This window comes from Orbicella franksi, chromosome 11, assembly GCF_964199315.1.
Source record: "Orbicella franksi chromosome 11, jaOrbFran1.1, whole genome shotgun sequence".
NCBI lineage: Eukaryota > Metazoa > Cnidaria > Anthozoa > Scleractinia > Merulinidae > Orbicella > Orbicella franksi.
Genome location: NC_138155.1, coordinates 10,561,163 through 10,581,900, shown reverse-complemented (window position 1 = coordinate 10,581,900; position 20,738 = coordinate 10,561,163). Strand labels below are relative to the sequence as shown.

The 20,738-nt window shown below is 41.7% G+C and overlaps 1 protein-coding gene and 1 pseudogene across 1 annotated transcript in view; both read right to left on the bottom strand.

Annotated features, from left to right (window-relative positions):
• LOC145502371 (zonadhesin-like) overlaps positions 1-15,798 on the bottom strand; it is a 31,786-nt gene extending 15,988 nt beyond the window's left edge. The window contains exons 1-9 of the mRNA XM_081481685.1: positions 15,499-15,798; positions 13,606-13,713; positions 12,671-12,781; positions 11,832-11,963; positions 10,584-10,697; positions 9,651-9,761; positions 8,793-8,924; positions 1,382-1,495; positions 446-556 (exon numbers count right to left, since the gene is read on the bottom strand). Coding sequence (XP_081337811.1) covers positions 446-556; positions 1,382-1,495; positions 8,793-8,924; positions 9,651-9,761; positions 10,584-10,697; positions 11,832-11,963; positions 12,671-12,781; positions 13,606-13,633 — 853 coding nt within the window. The 5' untranslated portion in view covers positions 13,634-13,713; positions 15,499-15,798. The remainder of the gene's footprint in view (positions 1-445; positions 557-1,381; positions 1,496-8,792; positions 8,925-9,650; positions 9,762-10,583; positions 10,698-11,831; positions 11,964-12,670; positions 12,782-13,605; positions 13,714-15,498) is intronic.
• A 613-nt stretch (positions 15,799-16,411) lies between these two features.
• LOC145502384 (uncharacterized) lies at positions 16,412-19,948 on the bottom strand (annotated as a pseudogene).
• Positions 19,949-20,738: the final 790 nt, after the last annotated feature.

Sequence of the window (20,738 nt, the reverse complement as noted above, 5' to 3'; positions counted from 1 at the left end):
TAGCGAGTGTGACTATGAGAGCTTGTTTAAAAATTCAAAGTGCGGGGATGCTATAGTTGAAGGGAAAAGGAATACGGGTTCTCAGGCGTGGTCCACATTAATCCGTGACGAAACTAAGCTTTTCGAAAACGCTCTTCCAGCCGGAGGAATTTCAAAGCGCCGGCTTTTCGTTTTCGCGTGGACATAAAAAAAAAAAAAAGAAAGAAAATCAAAAAGGAGCTATTTGAAAAGGACGGTGTCACGATGAGTGATTTTATGTGATTTCCCTGTGCGAGTTTTCCTCCAACAGAAATCCAAATGACCGCTGATTGTTGCGTTTTAAAACTCGTCCAGCGTAGTGTAGATGGAAAACATTTAATACTTTTTCAGAGTGAAACCTCCCTTTGAAAATTCCTCCAGTCTAAAGTAGACCCTGCCTTAGATTTCAATGATACATACTAATTACCTCTGCAGAATTTCCCGTTTCCGGTGCTGTTTCCTCGACAATAGCACTTTCCGATATCACACTTTGCCCGAGAATGGCAATCACTGTCAGCTTGGCATTGGTGTAGAGGCCCTAACAGAATCAAATGCGAACATCATGAGTTTAGTGGCTTAGTGCGTGATCCGAACGAGAAATTATTTGGCTAGAACCCAAGCGCTGTTCAAGATCTGTGCAAAATATCCCATAGTAAAATTTCTTCTGGCAAATTCCATCCTGATTATCAAAGCGTACGTTTTTTGAAAGTTGTGAATTATTAGGACTTTGTGACGTTTTGTAAATTGTGAGTGCGTAATGAATTGTTAACGTCTCTGGAGCTGGAGAGCTTAAATATTTGGACCAGCTCGCTTTGGCCTGTCTGCCTCCATATACTGTACGACCCCATGTCAACAACAAGCCAGCGACCCTCCTGGCTGGAGATATATCACCAACACTATGCATAGGGTTGAGAGCTACCTTAAATTTTGAAAACTATAAAGTAGCTCTGAACTCTATGTACGGATTCTTTTTTTCTTTTAAACCTTTGTTAAAAGTTGCGTGTTATCATTCTTATTAAAATTTGATAATTAAGAAAAAATTACGCGTGCCGGTTTTGAATTATAAACCCCCTAAAGCTGTAATTAAGGGTGTTTTAGCAGGTCATACTGTTGCTTTGCTAACCTCATGTGTCACGAAAATGATAAAAACGTGTTCAGTAATAAGTGGGCAGTGTTTTGACACCATTGTAGCATCAAGTGATAAAGAGTGCTTATAATGACCCACCAAAATCTAACTGCTGGAAATTGTTTTGAGCCATGTTAAATTATTTGTGAAGGGTTTCATATACCACAAAACACTAGTATCATTACTATTGATGTCATAACGCTTCTATTCATTGCGTTTAATGTTTGACGTTCTTACCAGGATCGCAAGATTTCTCGTCGTCCATTGCACGTACAAGTCCGTCCTTACATGTGCATTCTCCTTTGGTGCATGCATGATAGTTATGCGAGCAGTCCGCGTCCTTAAAGCATTCTACAGCAAAAAAGGAATATTGAACGATTATTCCAGGGTGCGAGAAGAACACTAAGTAAGGACTCTGCAATGGAACTAGTGTTTCATATATATTTATTGTAATGAAACTGATATAGTGATTGCACGAGCTATGATACGCGTGCTAAGATGTTTAACGGTTGTATTTGAATGTATACTCGCAAGAGTTCTAAGAATAAGAGACGGTTATATGGCGAGTACGGGATGCGAATGTACTCGTAATACAGTGTATATAAGGGACTCAAGTTATGGAGTGGCCTGTGTGTGTTAGTAGACTTGCCATGTACAAGTAAGCTAAACGTTGAGAGTCGAGTAATTAAACCGTTGGCTGTTGGACTCCTTGACTGGAAGTATTTGTCGCCCGCACGCGTTACATTTCGTGTCAGAAGTGGGATTCGAACCACGACCAAAGTCAGCTAAAGTTCAGGTAGATGGTTTTGTTATGGTGTAGATAGTTGTCCTGCAAACGGCTGTTGTGTGGTGTTGTAGTAAAGCTGCACGACGAGATATTTCGACTTGTAGTGGCGCACTGGTTGCTACGAAGCACTTTATGTGGTAGTTACCGTTGTTTTGGTCGTTAGAAATATATTTTAGGACATTGTTTATTGGTTGCCGTAGTTAGTTGTGGTTGCCATTAGTTGGTGGCGTGATCCAGGCGACCGTTAAAGTTTAGTTTACTAGCGTTGTTTGAACAGTGAGCTTCTTTAGGATGGCAGCGACTGATCAGAGTAATTGCGAGGTCCAGTTGGATGCAGAAGAAAATTATCGTGGAGAATTCCATGTGGAACAGGACGTCGTGCAGAATTCGACGACTCCGAACGAAAATGGTTGCTATTCCTTCGGTCAAGAATCACCAGCTTCGTTTATGTCAGCTCTCCAGGAATTGGGCAACAGAATTTTGAGTACCAGTGAAGACATGGAGCGACGAATGGGCGACAGATTTCAAGAGCAAATCGACCTGCTCGACGAAAAAATATGGCGGCTAGATAATGCGGCCCGCGCAGGACCTGGCGGCGAACCGGAAGACGATTTGCGTGGTCGAGAACCGGAAATTAGCCGTAGGAACGTGGAAAACCGCCCTCTCTCGGCAAAACCACTAATTACGTCCTCGCCGTATGATGGAAAGACGTCTTGGTACGACTATCAAGTTGAGTTCGAACTGATTGCAGAATTAAATGGCTGGAATACGTCTACAATGGCCATTTACCTCGCCGCGAGTTTGTCAGGGTGTGCACAGGCCGTGCTGGCTGATTTGGACGCAAACTTGAGAAGAAATTTTCAGGCCCTCAGGGAAGCGTTGTCGCTGCGGTTCGGTAACGGTGGAAAGATGGAAGTGTTTAGATCACAACTGAAAAGCTGCACCAGAGGAAAGGACGAGTCACTTCCAGAACTTGCACAGGTGATCCAGCGACTCGTAAGGCAAGCATATACGGAAGCACCCCTATCTGTGCGGGAAGTTCTAGAAAAGGACTACTTTGTCGATGCAATAGCCGATACGGATATCCGCTGGAAAATACTTCAAACTAGACCGGTAACGATACAAGAAGCCCTCTCCATAGCTACAGAAGTGGAGGCATTTCAGATATCTGAACGTCAACGTCTGAGACCAGGCCGACTGACTGCGAATATGGTGGGCGCACAAGTTTCAGACAAACAACGTCATTTCCTCGATTCATCTATCAGCAAGAATTTGTCCGAAATGAAGAAAGATCGAGAAGAGCAGAGGCGTCTAATGGAGGATTTCATGAAGAAAATTGATCGTCCTGCCCGTAACGCCCTGCCTGGAATGGAGCACGCTAGCTCGTGGGGTCCAAGAAATGTCGGTGGAGGAAATTGCTGGAACTGCGGTAAGCCCGGACATTTTTCGCGTAATTGCCCAAATTTCTGTTACAACCAGGGAAACGATGACGGACCGAACCGAAGGGCCTAAGCTCGGTCCCGCGTCGTTATCAACGGCCCCTGTATCCAAGAGCTGGTACTCTGCGTGGAAATGAATATCAGCTAGGACTGTACATCTCCAGTAAGGTAGAGGGAGTGGACGTCAAGTTTCTGGTGGATACGGGTTCGAATATAACGATTTTGAGCCCAGCAGTACTGGAGAAGATCAGTGCACCAAGGCGACCAGTGCTTGAGAAAGTCGAGACCCGTATGATTTTAGCCGATGGCAGTGCAAAACCGTTTCGTGGCAAGGGGACATTCGAATTGGAAGTAGAAGGGAAGCGGGCTCTGCAGGAGGTGTGGATTGCAGACATAGAGCTGGAAGGGATTTTGGGTATGGATTTTGTGCGCCGGTATGATTGTCAGATCATTACAGCTCTTGAAGGCCAGCTGTAACTATTCATCCCCGAGTTGACAAGTGCAAGTGGAACTGGAGCAAAACCGGCAGAAGAGAGGGAGCCTAGCAATTATCAATGCTTGAGGGTGGTAGTCGAGGATACGGTGTTAGTCCCAGCAAATAGTGAAATGATAGCAGCCGCAAAGGTTCTAGACACGTGTAATGGAGGTCTGGCAATTCTGGAACCTACATTGGATTTTGTTCAGCACAGCAAACTCTTGGTTGGCATATCGCTTATCAAAATGGATGGTCCAATCCCTATTCGTCTTCTCAACCCCACGTCACATCCAAGGCGTGTCTAGAAAAACACCCTGGCAGCGCTTTCCGAACCAGTAGATAGCAATCAGGTAGATGGAGAACCGTGGTTCAGGAACGCTCAGAAGGCAGAGACTGAGGTACGAGTTGCTCGAGAGGGTCAACCAACAGAATGCGCAAACAAAGAGCAAGATCAGCAGCGATCTCTGCCCGTAGAGCTGGAGGAATTGCTGCATAGAAGTACGGAAGGCTTGAATGATGAACAAATCGGAGTGTTGACTGACTTGCTGAACGAATATCAAGATGTGTTTGCCACCTCTACAAACCCTTTCGGCCGCACAAGCATAACCCAGCACAAGATTATCACAGGGGAGTCCAAACCTATCAAGCAAGCACCGAGGTGACTTCCCCTACAATTGAAAGAGAAAGCGGCGGAAGAAGTAGAGAAGATGTTGGCCAAATGTATCATTGAGCCGTCATCGAGTCCATGGTCTTCTCCCGTAGTCCTGGTGAAGAAGAAAGATGGAACGATACACTTTTGCATAGATTACCGAAAGGTGAACGGGGTCACTGTTAAAGACTCTTATCCACTTCCGAGGATCGAAGATTGTTTTGATGCGCTGTTCGGGTCGCAGTGGTTTTGTACATTGGATTTAGCTAGTGGTTATTGGCAGGTAGAGATGGCAGAAAAGGACAAGGAGAAGACAGCATTTTCCACAGGTTCTGGCCTGTATCAGTTCAATGTGATGCCCTTTGGTCTTTGCAATGCTCCGGCCATATTTGAGAGGTTGATGGAGAGGGTTCTCGTGGGCTTACCGTGGCAAATATTGCTGATTTTCCTGGACGATGTCATTGTGCACGCTAAGTCATTTGAAGAGGTCGTGAGGCGCTTACGACTCGTTTTTGAACGGTTACGATCTGCTAACCTAAAGCTCAGCCCAAAGAAATGTGTTTTGTTCCAGAGGAAAGTTACCTTTTTGGGCCATGTCGTAGGTGGAGATGGAGTGAGTACTGACCCGAGTAAGACAGAAGCTGTCAGTGCCTGGCCAGTTCCACGCGCAGTCGCAGAAGTTAGGAGTTTTCTCGGCCTCACGTCCTATTATCGCCGTTTCATCTATGAATATGCCCACATTGCTAAGCCACTACACGAGCTGACTGAGAGTGGGAAGGAATTCTCATGGACGGAAGCCTGTAATAAGGCTTTCTGCACTTTAAAGGAGAATCTTGCCTCAGCTCCAGTCCTGGCATACCCAACCCTTGATGACACGTTTATCCTGGATACTGACGATAGTGGGGTGGCAATCGGAGCAGTCCTTTCACAAGTTCAAAATGGCACTGAAAAAGTGATTGCATACTTCAGCAGAGCATTGAGAAAAGCGGAAAGAAATTATTGTGTCACAGCCGTGAGTTACTTGCTGTGGTAGATGGGATACGCCATTTCCACCATTACTTGTACGGAAGAAAATTCACTGTCCGAACTGATCATGGAGCTTTGCAGTGGCTGATGAGCTTCAAAGATTTGGAAGGACAAATGGCACGATGGTTAGAAATCCTGGGTACTTATGACTATGAAGTAGTATACCGTCCGGGAGCCAAGCATGGGAATGCAGATGCATTGTCGAGGAAACCATGCGGTCGTGGTGAGTGTGGATTTTGCGACAGAATCGAGGCAAGGCGCGAGCCCGATGATGATTCGTTCTGTGGTGCAGTTACAAGGAATGGAAGTCGGGAACGTAATTTAGGAGCAGGTTCCTCTCAAGAAATGGAATGCTGGATTGATGGAATAACGGAGAGGAACTACAAAATGAGCAACGATGCGACCCCATTTTATCACCTGTAATAAGCTGGCTGGAATCTGGACAGGGGTGACCTAAGTGGGAGCAAATTTCTTCTCTTTCTCCAGAGCTTAAGGGCTATTGGGCGCAGTTTGAGAGACTTATCCTGAAGGAAGGGATTCTGTACTGCAAGTGGGAGGTCGCAAGTCTCCGGCAAGAGCAAAGCTTAAAATTGGTCATTCCTAAGAGTCTGCAAGAAAAAGTGTTGTTGTCTCTACATGACTCAGTGACAGCTAGTCATCTGGGAGTGAAGAAGACCCTGCAGCGTGTCAAGCAGCGCTACTATTGGTGTGGAAGCAGCCGTGATGTAAAGGCGTGCTGCGGAAACTGCCTAAAGTGCTCATCTCGAAGAAAGCCGCAGAAAAAGTTTCAAGCTCCACTACAAGTTTACAATGTGGGGGCACTCCTTGAGAGGCTCGCCATTGATGTATAAGGCCCTCTGCCGGAAACAGACCAGGGAAATCGGTACATTTTGGTGGTTATGGATTACTTCTCGAAATGGGTGAAGGCACTTGCCATGCCTGAACAATCCGCAGCGACTGTGGCACATCTCTTGGTTACTGAGGTTATTTGCAGGTTTGGTGTTCCCTTGCAAATTCACACTGACCAAGGACGTAACTTCGAATCGGTGCTGTTTAAGGAAGTTTGCAGGGTTCTGGATATCAAGAAGACTTGGACAACACCCTTGCACCCACAATCAGACGGGATGGTGGAACGACTAAATCGTACGCTGGAGGCTATGTTATCCAAATTTGTCCAAGAAAACCAGCGGAACTGGGATCAGCTACTACCTCTTATGGCCATGGCTTATCGGTCTGCGATACATGCAAGCACTGGCTGTACACCGAACGAGCTAATGTTTGGACGCGATGTCAGGCTACCTGTAGATCTAATGTTCGCTTCTCCTCCGGTTCCAGTCACACCACCAGATTCCACTGACTTTGCCTGGAACCTGAGGGAACAGGTCAGAAAAACACATCAGCTTGCCCGTAACAATTTGGACATTGCGAGCCGACGACAGAAGCGATTATATGACCAGAGATCTTGAGCAAATTCTTATCAGAAGGGGAGAAGGTGTGGTTGTACAATCCTCAGAGGAAGAAAGGCAGAAGTCCCAAGCTGCAAACTCGATGGGAGGGTCCCTGGGAAGTTACCAAACAAGTTACGGACGTAGTTTATGGAATCCAGAGGACCCCCAAGGGGAAGCCCAAGTTTGTACACCATGACTGCCTGAAACCATTTCACGAAAGGCACATGTTGAGCCAATGAATTTGGAAGTTGGCCCCGAGAATGCTATTTGTCAAGAGTTACCATTTCAGTCTGATCAAGACATTTGGAACGGTTCATAGTTACATTTAAGTTCCATTTAAGTTTAAGTAAAACATTTTCAACAGTTCAAAATTACATTAGAGATTTCGGGAAAGATCTTTTTCAAGTTAATGCTTTCTCCGTTGTCGTTGTTGTTGTTTTTTTGGATTATGTAAAATAGCGTTGTTGGGGTGACCCTTGATGCGAGGACGCATCTCTTTTATTGGAAGGGGGAAGTGTAATGAAACTGATATAGTGATTGCACGAGCTATGATGCGCGTTCTAAGAGGTATAACGGTTGTATTTCGATGTACACTCGCAAGAGTTCTAAGACTAAGAGACGGTTGTATGGCGAGTACGGGATGCGCAATGTACTCGTAATACAGCCTATATAGGGGACTCACGTTATGGAGTGGCCTGTGTGTGTTAGTAGACTTGCCACGTACAAGTAAGCTAAATGTTGAGAGTCGAGTAATTAACCGTTGGCTGTTGGACTCCTTGACTGGAAGTTGTTGTCGCCCGCGCACGTTACAATATATATAGGCTGGAGCTTATCTTCGTTTTTTAAGTATCAAGCGATCTCAGTGGCTATGAATATTTTTACTCCCTAACTTCCCTACATACCCCAACCTGGAAGAGCTTCCAGCATTAATTTCAACCGTAGCTACTTGTTACTCAGATGGAAAGCTGAAGGCACTGTGATAGTAAATTCTTAGCTTGCTTAAAAACACAGCCCCTTGATACCGGCAAGGACTCCAACCGGGCTGTGTCTATCAAACGTCTAGGGCGTTACAGTCTACAAAAACCCTTAGGTTTCTTAGCTTCAGCATCATCTGTCACCCAACATCGCCATTATCTAACCAATTTGGCAAAAAAGAAAAAATCGAAAAAATTTAGTGTGGAACGTCGCGGTACTGCACTTTCGCCAAATGCTGTCACAGGCCTTGTACTCTTCTAGGGAAATCGCTTCGACTAGCGCCAATTTCCGAGCCATCAACACCAACATCTACATCTTATCACTGCAGTTTCCCACTGTACGGACGTCACTCACCTAACACTTTCCATCCTTGGTTTTCTTCGAGCCACAAATACATGCGCAAAAAGCATAACTGTGGTCAAAATTTGTTGTGGACTCACTCTGCGCACAACGTTTTGACCACTGTGATAACGTATATCGTTGTCGATAAGAGTACAGACAACGCTAAACCACACTCTATTTGTTAATTTTTATTTCTCCCCAGATACTCTATCCTCTAGAAAATAGGGGAAACTTACCTTCATTTAATTTTCCAAATGCTTTTCCTCGCAGAAAACTGTCGGTAAGTGTTTCTTTGCACTTTTAGTAATTTGCAGGAGCTGAAACAATTTCTCAGAATTCCTCCTCAGAATATATTTGGCAATTTGTAAGAGGAGCTACAAATTCGATCCTAGACCCAAAATTAATTGTGAGTATGAGTTTCTCAGTAAATTGACTTTTTAGGTCCGTCCTTCTTATCTTACGAACAAACAAAGTATTATTGAGTACTGTTTCAGTAAGGCAACTTACCAACGCACGTTCCGTTGGCAGTCTCTCTAAAACCCTCGAGACATACGCAATGTGGTTTGTCTGGTATCAGGGAATCAACAACGCATTCAAAATTCTCATCACACTGATGCTCCGCGGGGCATGGCAGTGAGTCTATGTAATGACAAAGAAAAGGAGGCATGAGAAGATAACTAGGAGATATACAGACTACGGCAACACATGAAAAAGGTATTTTTTGGATTTTCTATCTTTCTTGTAGGTGATTCTTCTTTAGTAAACAATCCTGTGGGGGTACGCCTGGAGGGAATCATAGTACTTGTATTCATCATCTTGGAATGGATATTTGTTTTGATGAATACAACTACCATGATTCCCTGCAGGCAAGTCTCATAGCGGGATTTGGCCATTTGACCCTATGTCAAGCCATAGCGAGTGTGACTATGAGAGCTTGTTTAAAAATTCAAAGTGCGGGGATGCTATAGTTGAAGGGAAAAGGAATACGGGTTCTCAGGCGTGGTCCACATTAATCCGTGACGAAACTAAGCTTTTCGAAAACGCTCTTCCAGCCGGAGGAATTTCAAAACGCCGGCTTTTCGTTTTCACGTGGACATAAAAAAAAAATGAAAAAAAAAAGAAAGAAAATTAAAAAGGAGCTTTTTGAAAAGGACGGTGTCACGATGAGTGATTTTATGTGATTTCCCTGTGCGAGTTTTCCTCTAACAGAAATCCAAATGACCGGTGATTGTTGTGTTTTAAAACTCGTCTGGCGTAGTGCAGATGGAAAACATTTGATACTTTTTCAGAGGGACGCCTCCGTTTGCAAATTCCTCCAGTCTAAAGTAGACCCTGCCTTAGATTTGAATGATACATAATAATAACCTCTGCAGAATTTCCCGTTTCCGGTGCTGTTTCCTCGACAATAGCACTTTCCGATATCACACTTTGCCCGAGAATGGCAATCACTGTCAGCTTGGCATTGGTGTAGAGGCCCTAACAGAATCAAATGCGAACATCATGAGTTTAGTGGCTTAGTGGGGGATCCGAAGGAGAAATTATTTGGCTGGAACTCAAGCGCTGTTCAAGATATGGGCAAAATATCCCAAAGCAAAATTTCTTCTGGCAAATTCCATCCTCATTATCAAAGCGTCCTTTTTTTGAAAGTTGTGAATTATTAGGACTTTGTGACGTTTTCTAAATTGTGCGTGCTTAATAAATTGTTAACTTCTCTGGAGCTGGAGAGCTTAAATATTTGGATCAGCTCGCTTTGCCCTGTCTGCTTCCATATACTATACGACCCCATGTCAACAACAGGCCAGCGACAGACCTGGCTGGAGATATATCACCAACACTGTACATAAGGTTCAGAGCCACCTTAAATTTTTGAAACTTTAAAGTAGCTCTGAACTCTATGTACGGATTCTTTTTTCTTTTAAACCTTAGTCAAAAGTTGCGTGTTATCATTGTTATTAAAATTTGGTAATTTTAAAAAATTACGCCTGCCGTTGTTGAATTATAAGCTCCTAAAGCTGTAGTTAAGGGTGTTTTAGCAGGTCATACTGTTGCGTTGCTAACCTATTGTGTCACGAAAATGATAAAAACGTGTTCAGTAATAAGTGGGCAGTGTTTTGACACCATTGTAGCATCAAGTGATAAAGAGTGCTTATAATGACCCATCAAAATCTAACTGCTGGAAATTGTTTTGAGCCATGTTAAATTATTTGTGAAGGGTTTCATATACCACAAAACACTAGTATCATTACTATTGATGTCATAACGCTTCTATTCATTGCGTTTATTGTTTGACGTTCTTACCAGGATCGCATGATTTCTCGTCGTCCAATGCACGTATAAGTCCGTCTTTGCACGTGCATTCTCCTTTGGTGCATGCATGATAGTTATGCGAGCAGTCCGCGTCCTTAAAGCATTCTACAGCAAAAAAGGAATGTTGAACGATTATACCAGGGTGCAAGGAGAACACTAAGCAAGGACTCTGCACTGGAACTAGTGTTCCATGTATAGATATATATATATATATAGATAGATAGATAGATAGATAGATATACATATATACACACTGGAGCTTATCTTGGTTTTTAAAGTATTAAGCGATCTCAGTGACTATGATTATTTCTACTCCCTCACTTCCCCACATACCCCAACCTGGAAGTGCTTTCAGCATTAATTTCAACCGTAGCTTCTTGTTACTCAGATGGAAAGCTAAAGGCACTGATAGTAAATTCTTAGCTTGGGCAGAAACACAGCCCCTTGATGCCGGCAAGGACTCCAACCGGGCTGTGTCTCTCAAACGTCTAGGGTGTTACAGTCCACCAAAACCCTTAATTTTCTTAGCTTCAGCATCATCTTTCACCCAACATCGCCATTATCTAACCAATTTGAAAAAAAAAAAATTCCAAAAAACTTAGTGTGGAACGTTGCTGTACAACACTATCGTCAAATGTTGTTACAGCCCTTGTACTTTTCTACGGAAATCGCTTCGCATAGCGCCAATTTCCGAGCCATCAACACCAACATATATACATCTTATCAATGCAGTTTCCCACTGTACGGACATCACTCACCTAACACTTTCCATCCTTGGTTTTCTTTGAGCCACAAATGCATGCGCAGAAAGCATAACTGTGGTCAAAATGTGTGCACAACATTTTGACCACTGTGATAACGCATATCGTTGTCGATAAGAGTACAGACAACACTAAACCACACTCGATTTTTTTAAATTTTTATTTCTCCTCAGATACTCTATCCTCTAGAAAATAGGGGAAACTTACCTTCATTTAATTTTCCATATGCTTTTCCTCACAGAAAACTGTCGGTAAGTGTTTCTTTGCACTTTTAGTAATTTGCAGGAGCTAAAACAATTTCTCAGAATTCCTCCTCAGAATATTTTTGGCAATTTGTAAGAGGAGTTACAAATTCGATCCTAGACCCAAAATTGAGTTTGAGTATGAGTTTCTCAGTAAATGGATCTGTCAGTTACTTCCTTCTTATCTTACGAACAAACAAAGTATTATTGAGTATTGTTTCAGTAAGGCAACTTACCCACGCACGTTCCGTCGGCAGTCTCTCTAAAACCCTCGAGACATACGCAATGTGGTTTGTCTGGTATCAGGGAATCAACAACGCATTTAGAATTCTCATCACACTGATGTTCCGCGGCGCATGGCAGTGAGTCTATGTAATGACAAAGAAAACGAGTCATGAAAAGATGACTAAGAGATATATTGACTACGGCAACACATGAAAAAAGTATTTTTTGGATTTTCTATCTTTCTTGTAGGTGATTCTTCTTTAATAAACAATCCTACAGGGAATCATAGTAGTTGTTTTCATCATCTTGGACTGGATATTTGTTTCGATGAATACAGCTACCATGATTCCCTGCAAGCGAGTCATGTAGAGGGATTTGGCCATTTGACGCTATGTGAAGCCATAGCAATTGAGACAGTTGACTATGAAAGCTTGTTTAAAATTTCAAACGTCCGCAGATACTAGACTTGAAGAGGAAAGGAATAAGGGCTCTCAGGCCTGGTCCACACTAATCCGTGACGAAACTAAGCTTTCCGAAAACGCTCTTCCAGCCGGAGGAATTTCAAAACGCCGGCTTTTCGTTTTCGCGTGGACATAAAAAAAAAAAAATTATTGAAAAAGGAGCTTTTCGAAAACGACGGTATCACGATGAGGGATTTTATGTTATTTCCCTGTCCGAGTATTCTTAAAAAAGAAATCCAAATGACAGGTGATTTTTGCGTTTTAAAATTTCGTCCCACGTAGTGTAGAAGGAAAACATTTGATTCTTTTTCAGAGTGAGGCCTCCGTCTGCAAATTCCTGAAGTGTAGTGTAGATCGGGCCTAAGATTTGAATGATACTTAATAATTACCTCTGCAGAATTTCCCGTTTCCGGTGCTGTTTCCTCGACAATAGCACTTTCCGATATCACATTTTGCCCGAGAATGGCAATCACCGTCAGCTTGGCATGGGTGTAGAGGCCCTAACAGAATCAAATGCGAATATCATGAGTTTAGTGGGTGCGTGCGTTTACCGAACAAGAAATTATTTGGCTAGAACCCAAGCGTTGTTTAAGATCGGTGCAAAATATCCCAAAGCAAAATTTCTTCATGTCAATTCCATGCTCGTTATCAAAGCGTACTTTTTTTTCAAAACTTGTGAATTATTAGGACTTTGTGACGTTTTCTAAATTGTGAGTGCTTAATGAACTGTTAACGTCTCTGGAGCTGGAGAGTTTAAACATTTGAAGCAGCTCGCTTTGGCCTGTCTGCTTCCATATACCGTACGACCCCATGTCAACAACAGGCCAGCGACGGACCTGGCTGGAGATATATCACCAACACTGTACATAGGGTTTAAAGCTAACTTAAATTATCAAAGCTTTAAAGTAGTTCTGAACTCTATGTAGGGTTTCTTTTTTTAAAAACTTTGCCCAAAGTTGCATGTTATCATACTTATTAAAGTTTGATAATTTAAAAAACATAACGCGTGCCTTTTTGAATTATAAGCTCCTAAAGCTGTAATTAAGGGTGTTTTAGCAGGTCAGACTGTTGCTTTGCTAACCTATTGTGTCACGAAAATAATAAAAACGTGTTCAGTAATAAATGGGCAGTGTTTTGACACCATCTTTGTCGCATTAAGTGATAAAGAGTGGTTATAATGAGCCATCAAAATCTAACTGCTGGAAATTGTTTTGAGCCATGTTAAATTATTTGTGGAGGGTTTCATATACCACCAAACACTAGTATCATTACTATTGATGTCATAACGCTTCTATTCATTGCGTTCATTGTTTGACGTTCTTACCAGGACGGCATGATTTGTCGTCGCCCATTGCAAGTCCGTCCTTGCACGTGCATTCTCCTACGGTGCATGCGAGATAGTTGTGCTTGCAGTCCGCATCCTTAAAACATTCTACAGCAAAAAAGGAATATTGAACGATTATTCCAGGATGCAAAGAGAACATCAAGCGAGGAATCTGCACTGAAACTAGTGTTCCATATATATACGCTGGAGCATGTCTTGGTTTTTGAAGTATTAAGCGATCTAAGTGACCATGAATATTTCTACCCCCTCACTTCCCCACATACCCCAACCTGGAAGAGCTTCCAGCATTAATTTCAACCGTAGTTACTTGTTACTCAGATGGAAAGCTAAAGGCACTGTGATAGTTAATTCATAGCTTGGTCAGAAACACAGGCTGTTGATGCCGGCAAGGACTCCAACCGGGCTGTGTGTCTCAAACGTCTAGGGTGTTATAGTCCATAAAAACCCTTTAACGTTCTATGCTTCAGCGTCATCTTTCACCCAACATCGCCATTATCCATCCAATTTGAAAAAAAAAAAAAAAATATATATATATATACAAAAAAATTTAGTGTGGAACGTTGCTGTACTGCACTCTCGTCAATTGCAGTCACAGGTCTTGTACTCTTCTAGGGAAATCGCTTCGAATAGCGCCAATTTCGAGCCATCATTACCAACATATAACATGTTATCACTGCAGTTTCCCACTGTACGGACATCACCCACCTAAACACTTGCCATGCTTGGTTTTCTTCGAACCCGGAATGCATGCGCAAAAAGCATCACTGTGGTCAAAATTTGTTGTGGACTCACTCGGTGCACAATTTTTTGAGCACTGTGATGACGCATATCGTTGTCGATAAGAGTACAGACAACGCTAAATCACACTCGATTTGTTAATTTTTATTTCTCCCCAGACACTCTATCCTCTAGAAAATGGGGCCAACTTACCTTCGCTTAATTTCCCAAATGTTTTTCCTCGCAGCAAACTGTCGGTAAGTGTTTCTTTGCACTTTTAATAATTTGCAGAAGCTAAAACAATTTCTTAGAATTCCTCCTCAGAATAGTTTTAGCAATTTGTAAGAGTCTTATAAATAGTTTTTTTTTGAAAAACATTTCAGAATGAAAACTAGCGGTAAAAAACGACGTTTCGATCTCTCTGAGGTCATTTTCAAGTTGAAGAAAAAACGAATGAAATATACATATATAAGTACAAATTAGGGCGTGTGAATGTCAAACGATAAAATATGTAAATACAAGCGCTAACATGTAAGTGTTAAAATAGTATAATACTATAAAAAAAACCTATATAAATAATAATATATGAATAATAAACCTATATAATATAAATGCGTTGAGGAACACAAAGGATCGTCTTCAATCGGGAATCACATCAAAGAGCAGCATGGAACAGTCCCAAGTGACATATATCGTGATTTTAAGATCTTGAAAAAGTGTGAAAGTAAATTCGACTGCCTGATCTACGAAATGCTCTTTATAAAGGAGCTTAAGCCAACCTTAAACAAACAGTCAGATTCAATCCGTGCAAAGTTATTTATATAGGTTGTTTTATAGTATTTTATTATTTTAACACTTACATTTTAGCGCTTGTATTTACATATTTTATCGTTTGACACGCCCTAATTTAAACTTATATATGTATATTTCATTCGTTTTTTCTTCAACTTGAAAATGATCTCAGAGAGATCGAAACGTGGTTTTTTACCGTTAGTTTTTATTCTGAAATTTGTAAGAAGAGTTACAAATTCGATCCTAGCCTCAAAATTGAGTGTGAGTATGACTTTCTCAGTAAATTGACCTGTCAGTTACTTCCTTCTTATCTTACGAACAAAACAAAGTATTATTGAATATTGTTTCAGTAAGGCAACTTACCAACGCACGTTCCGTTGGCAGTCTCTCTAAAACCCTCAAGACATACGCAATGTGGTTTGTCTGGTATCAGGGGATCAACGACGCATTTAGAATTCTCATCACACTGATGTTCCGCGGCGCATGGCAGTGAGTCTATGTAATGACAAAGGAGGCATGAGAAGATAACTAAGAGATATATAGACTACGGCAACACATTAAAAAAGTATTTTTTGGATTTTCTATCTTTCTTGTAGGTGATTCTTCTTTAATAAACAATCCTGTAGGGAATCATAGTAGTTGTATTCATCATCTTAGACTGGATATTTGTATTGATAAATACAGTTACCATGATTCCCTGCAGGCGAGTCTCATAGAGGGATTTGACCATTTGACGCTATGTAAAGCCATAGCAATTGAGACATTTGACTATGAAAGCTTGTTTAAGGTGGCTCTATATAGTATTTCACAAAGCTTTGGATATTAAATATGCATAAGTAATTTCTCCCTTGGCAAATGTTTACAACATAGCACTCGGTAGACGGTCAATAATAAAAAACTTACAGCCTTAGGCTACGTATGGAAGACACTTTCAGAACCTAAATGTTGTTGCTATGGCAACTACTGATAGAAATGCTTGGCTTGTTTTTTTAACCTGCCTGACGTCTAGACGGTGTTTCTAGGTTTCTACACGGTGAATTTTCTTTGTTTTGGGGGAAACACAGTTAACACACAAGGAGTTTCAACTGACAAAGCTACAAGAAAATCTGTACATAATTTTCAGAGGAATTCGCAATTTTCGTTTTTTTCGCATATTACATTGACGTAAGTATAAAATTTGATGATTTTTGCTTAACAGCGAGAAAAAGAAAAATCCTATCCATGTGCCAATTTTCAAAAAAATTCACCGTCTGGAACGCGCTTGATATGCGTTTTAGACCACCCAAAGACCCCTGTATTTTCGTGACGTCATCAAAATAGAAATTCTTCAAGTTACGGCACTGCGCATGCTCACGTTTCGCTTCCTTCGCACGTGCTAGTTGAAAATTAGTCGAGATGTAGAAGCTTATTTTTCCCCACGACGGCGAAAAGTATACCTAATAAGAGTTGTAATACTTATGGAAATGCGTTTTAACTTGTGGTTTCCTCCACTGCTTTGAAGTGCTCAACGATCTTGGCTAGAATACGGGTTGTTTTTGTCACTCGTGGAGCCTTGCTAGTTGCTGAAGATGGAGGCAGAGACAATACGCCATCAAGCCCTTTTGCTTCGAACTTCTCGAAAACATTCTTAAGATCTCGATATGAAATGCCACTTCCGGCTATTTTTTCAGCAATCTGTTGCTTGATGGGGAATTCCGCGTTTGTTGGATGATAAAGCGTTCCTCGGAACGTCTGCAGGAGTTCTAGTGACAATCAAGGTATTTCATGTCGTTTTCTGCGTACTGTGTTGTTGACATGTTCTCTGTCAACATGTCCTCTGAAATGTTCAAACTATTCTTCTTAAAGCTCTAACATCCTCCATTGCATCGTGTGCGGGGAAAGGCTCATGGAAAAGTGTCTGATAAATGGATTGTTGATTTAATTTAACTGTGGAACCATCCGGTAAGACCAGAGAGGGATGTTTACGTTTGACCAAGTTCTTCATCACAGGGAGAGTGTCAGAAAAGAAAACGTTAAGACAGGAAAGCTTTTCACAAAGTTGATGTCCACCTTGACGAAGAAGAGTTGGATTATCGAAAACCTGAGAGTTGTGCCCGGTTAAAACAGTATAAATATTATTATCGCCTTTCACACGCCTGACAGTTTCTCCAAGTAGGTTAGAAAATTTTCGAGTGACTTTCCAAGTGACACAGTTTCGACTGGTTGATTGTTTTTGAACAGGGTCCTGACGCCTCTGACTTTTCGGACACTTAAACCATTTACCCTTGTAGCATGAATATCTACATCCCTCAAAGGTAATATATAGTCGTTGAAACAGTGCAAACCTGATTGATCAACTGCTGAAAGCTGGCATATTTCTGCGGTTTTTCCAGACGTGTTTGTTTCAATATCGTAAATGACGAAATTGTAAACAGTGTTTCTGTCATAGGGAAATTTCTCCGCCATTGGTCTGATCGTTAATTCAGGAATGCATGTTTCAAAGTTTTTCAGCTCCTCACTTGAAATTTTCAAATTGATAATGTCAAATTCTTGGATCAGTTTGGTAGAATTGTTTGGATCCAGGTTAAGTCCTATTCCACTTTGGTATGTGTTTCCTTCCTTAGCTTGTTTTTTACCATCAAGATTTAACTTCTGCTTATGTAGTTGAGCTCTTCGGCATTTGAAATTAATGCTGTTTTTTCTTAGTTTGTCTTGGGTAGCCTTGTGATCCATCCTTTCAATGTAGCTGATACAGTGTATACCAGGTTCAATGTTGAGGCTCTCAAGTGTTTGGCTAATGTACTGATATCCAAGGTTTACTTGCGAGATGCCACAGGCCACTCGGAAGTCATTACTTTCACTTCCACCATAGTATCTGATTTTGGGATTTTTTGAGCCTATAACACTGTTTAGGGCCTCATTTCTCTGGGAATTTGACCCAGGTGATAACTTTGCAACTACTATGTCAGTACAACATTCATCAAAACTTCTTTCCAAAGCTTTCCTTAAGTCATCGCCATAGAGATCTTTGCCATAGGGTAAGTCAGAGTGTTTATAGTTAATAGGGTCTTTCTTGGCACCACACCATGATTCATTGCAATTTTTGTGGTCTCCAAACGAATGTGGTAGAATGCTTTTTAACGATTTTTGAAGTGCTGATGGATTTCCCTTATTTTGAGACACGCTATAAGAAAACATTTGACCAAGTAGTTGATAACTTTCTGTGAGAGAGTTGATGAATTTACAAATTTTCCACGTTGGCTTAGGTTATACAGCCTTGTAGTAAGGGATCTTTTGGCATGCACAATGTCTGTCCACTTTTCTACAGGATAAGGGACCTTCTCTTTTATATGTGCAGCTGTTGTGGAGTCTTCATCCCCGACATAAACAGATAGTTTGACATTAGAATTTAGGCTTTCAGTGAACAAATGGACTGCTGCCATAGGCTCCATTGCTTTTGATGATGCTGTATGATTGAGTCGGCAATTGTGTTGCTTGGCTTGTTTTCCAGTTTTTTTAGCATTTGTGCAAACCCTGCAGGATTTTGTTCTTGTAGTGTAGTCCATAACCTTCCCATAAGTTAAACCCACGACTGCAGCATGACCGGTTGAAGAGTTATGCCCCTTTCCCCGTTTTTGCCAACCCATGTCATATGAGCAGGGGATATTGATGCAGCCTTGGTCATCTGCTTTTAGACCCTTTTTGATGGCAGCATTTCTTTCTTCTGACATTGCAGTTTTGCAACTTTTCTTTGTTACTTGCTCTACTGCATGCCCAATCTCATTTTCTCTACTCTTGAAAGTTACTGGATTCATAGAGGGAATATTTAATGTACACAGTAAATTATTTAGGTGGGTTTCACCGATTCCTGTATGTGGACACCCAAGAACAGCTCTTGAATTAACATCCTGACTGAGTGGACCTCTTTGACCGCTCCTGTGTTCATTGGAGGTCTTGACAACATTCTCTGTACCACACACTGCAGAGGTAACTGAGAACACTGAGGCCAACCCACATTTTTTTTCTGCTGTTATGTTCCACAATGACAAATTGGCTGAAAATAAAGTGAATATATTGATACTCAGGAAGATCTGATACTTTATTCTGGCAGTGTGTTTTCTCCTTTAATTTGGAACAAATGAGCACAAGTAAATTTTTGCAAAAACTAACAACATTTCAAAATGCAGTGAATGCAATTTGTGGTCTGTGGCAAATTTACAACTGCTTGTTTGTTCCAAATTTATCAAAAACATTTTTGTTGCTCGCAATAGACAAACAATTGTGTCACGCTTGTTATTGGGAACTTGCCCAAAAATTTAAGGACCAACCTGAGGCTTTTTATGGCTGATTGTATATGAGACGTTTTGTAATGTATTGAAGATAAGGTAAAGTCTGCATACGAGCCCAGTGGCCCATCAGGCCGGAGCTTATCCCGGTTTCTGTAGCATGAAGCGACTAGGAGTATTTCTACTCACCCCTGGAAGGGATGCTAGTCCATCGCAGGGTTACCCCCAGCATTAAGTTCGCCGGTACCCATTTATACACCTGGGTGGAGAGAGGCACTGTGAGAGTAAAGTGTCTTGCCCAAGAACACAACACAATGTCCCCGGCCAGGGCTCGAACCCGGACCGCTCGATCAGGAGACGAGCGCACTAACCATGAGGCCACCGCGCCTCCCACAATGTATTGAAGATATACATGTATAATCAACCTCATAATTCTTTTTTGGAAACCTGTTAATTTTATAGCCTTGAAGCTGTGTGTACTTGCCGTAAAACTGAGAATTCATTTTGACTTTTCTTTAGTGTTGATTTTCTTTAGGCAGAAAAATGTTTCTTCTCACCTGCCTTACATTTCAATGAACTCAAAACATCCAAGTCCATAATTCTACTTCCATGTGGAATGCAATTTTCCTTCTTTGTTTCTTTCTGATAAAAATTTAAAGCTTATACATTTTAATGGTAATTATTAGGTTGTAACTGTAACTAAAAATGTTGGAATTTTAAAATGAAATGTCAGAATGTTCAGGTATAATTATGTTGACAATTTGCTATGAGCTACCTGTGGTATAATACAAAAGTTCAAATTGAGAACTATTTCAGAGCAAAGAAAGTCTTGATGAAGCACTTGTCTTAAAACTTTTAGAGAATTGCTTGGTGCCACGTATAGCGAAAACAAGATTTAAACCACACCTGACTTAAACGAGTTTCTCTTTTCTTCGGTGGGGACCAATCTTCGACCATTCCTTGAAACTCTACTCCTTTATCCCACGAGTCCTGTTGTCCGTGTTTCCACTTTGAGCGGGTTTCTTTCTTGGGAACCGACCCTTCTCGTCACGCAATGGTGGTTTTGTTTCCGGTGTCAGTTGCGCCTTTGCAGACTCTTCAGCTGTTTTCGGTGTTTCATCGTCCAGGGAACTCAAAGCGAAGCCTCCGACCATAAAAAGTACACCGTGACCACTCTGTGACTTCCTTCGCGTACGATCACGACCGTCTTCTCTCTCTGATGTCGGCGCGATAAGTGCTGCGAATTGGCTTCTCAGTTTAACCACGTCAGGAGAACACGAAAGAAGTGCATTTTTAAACACATTTCTAGGCGTTTTTCGATGAACACTTGTTCTGGTC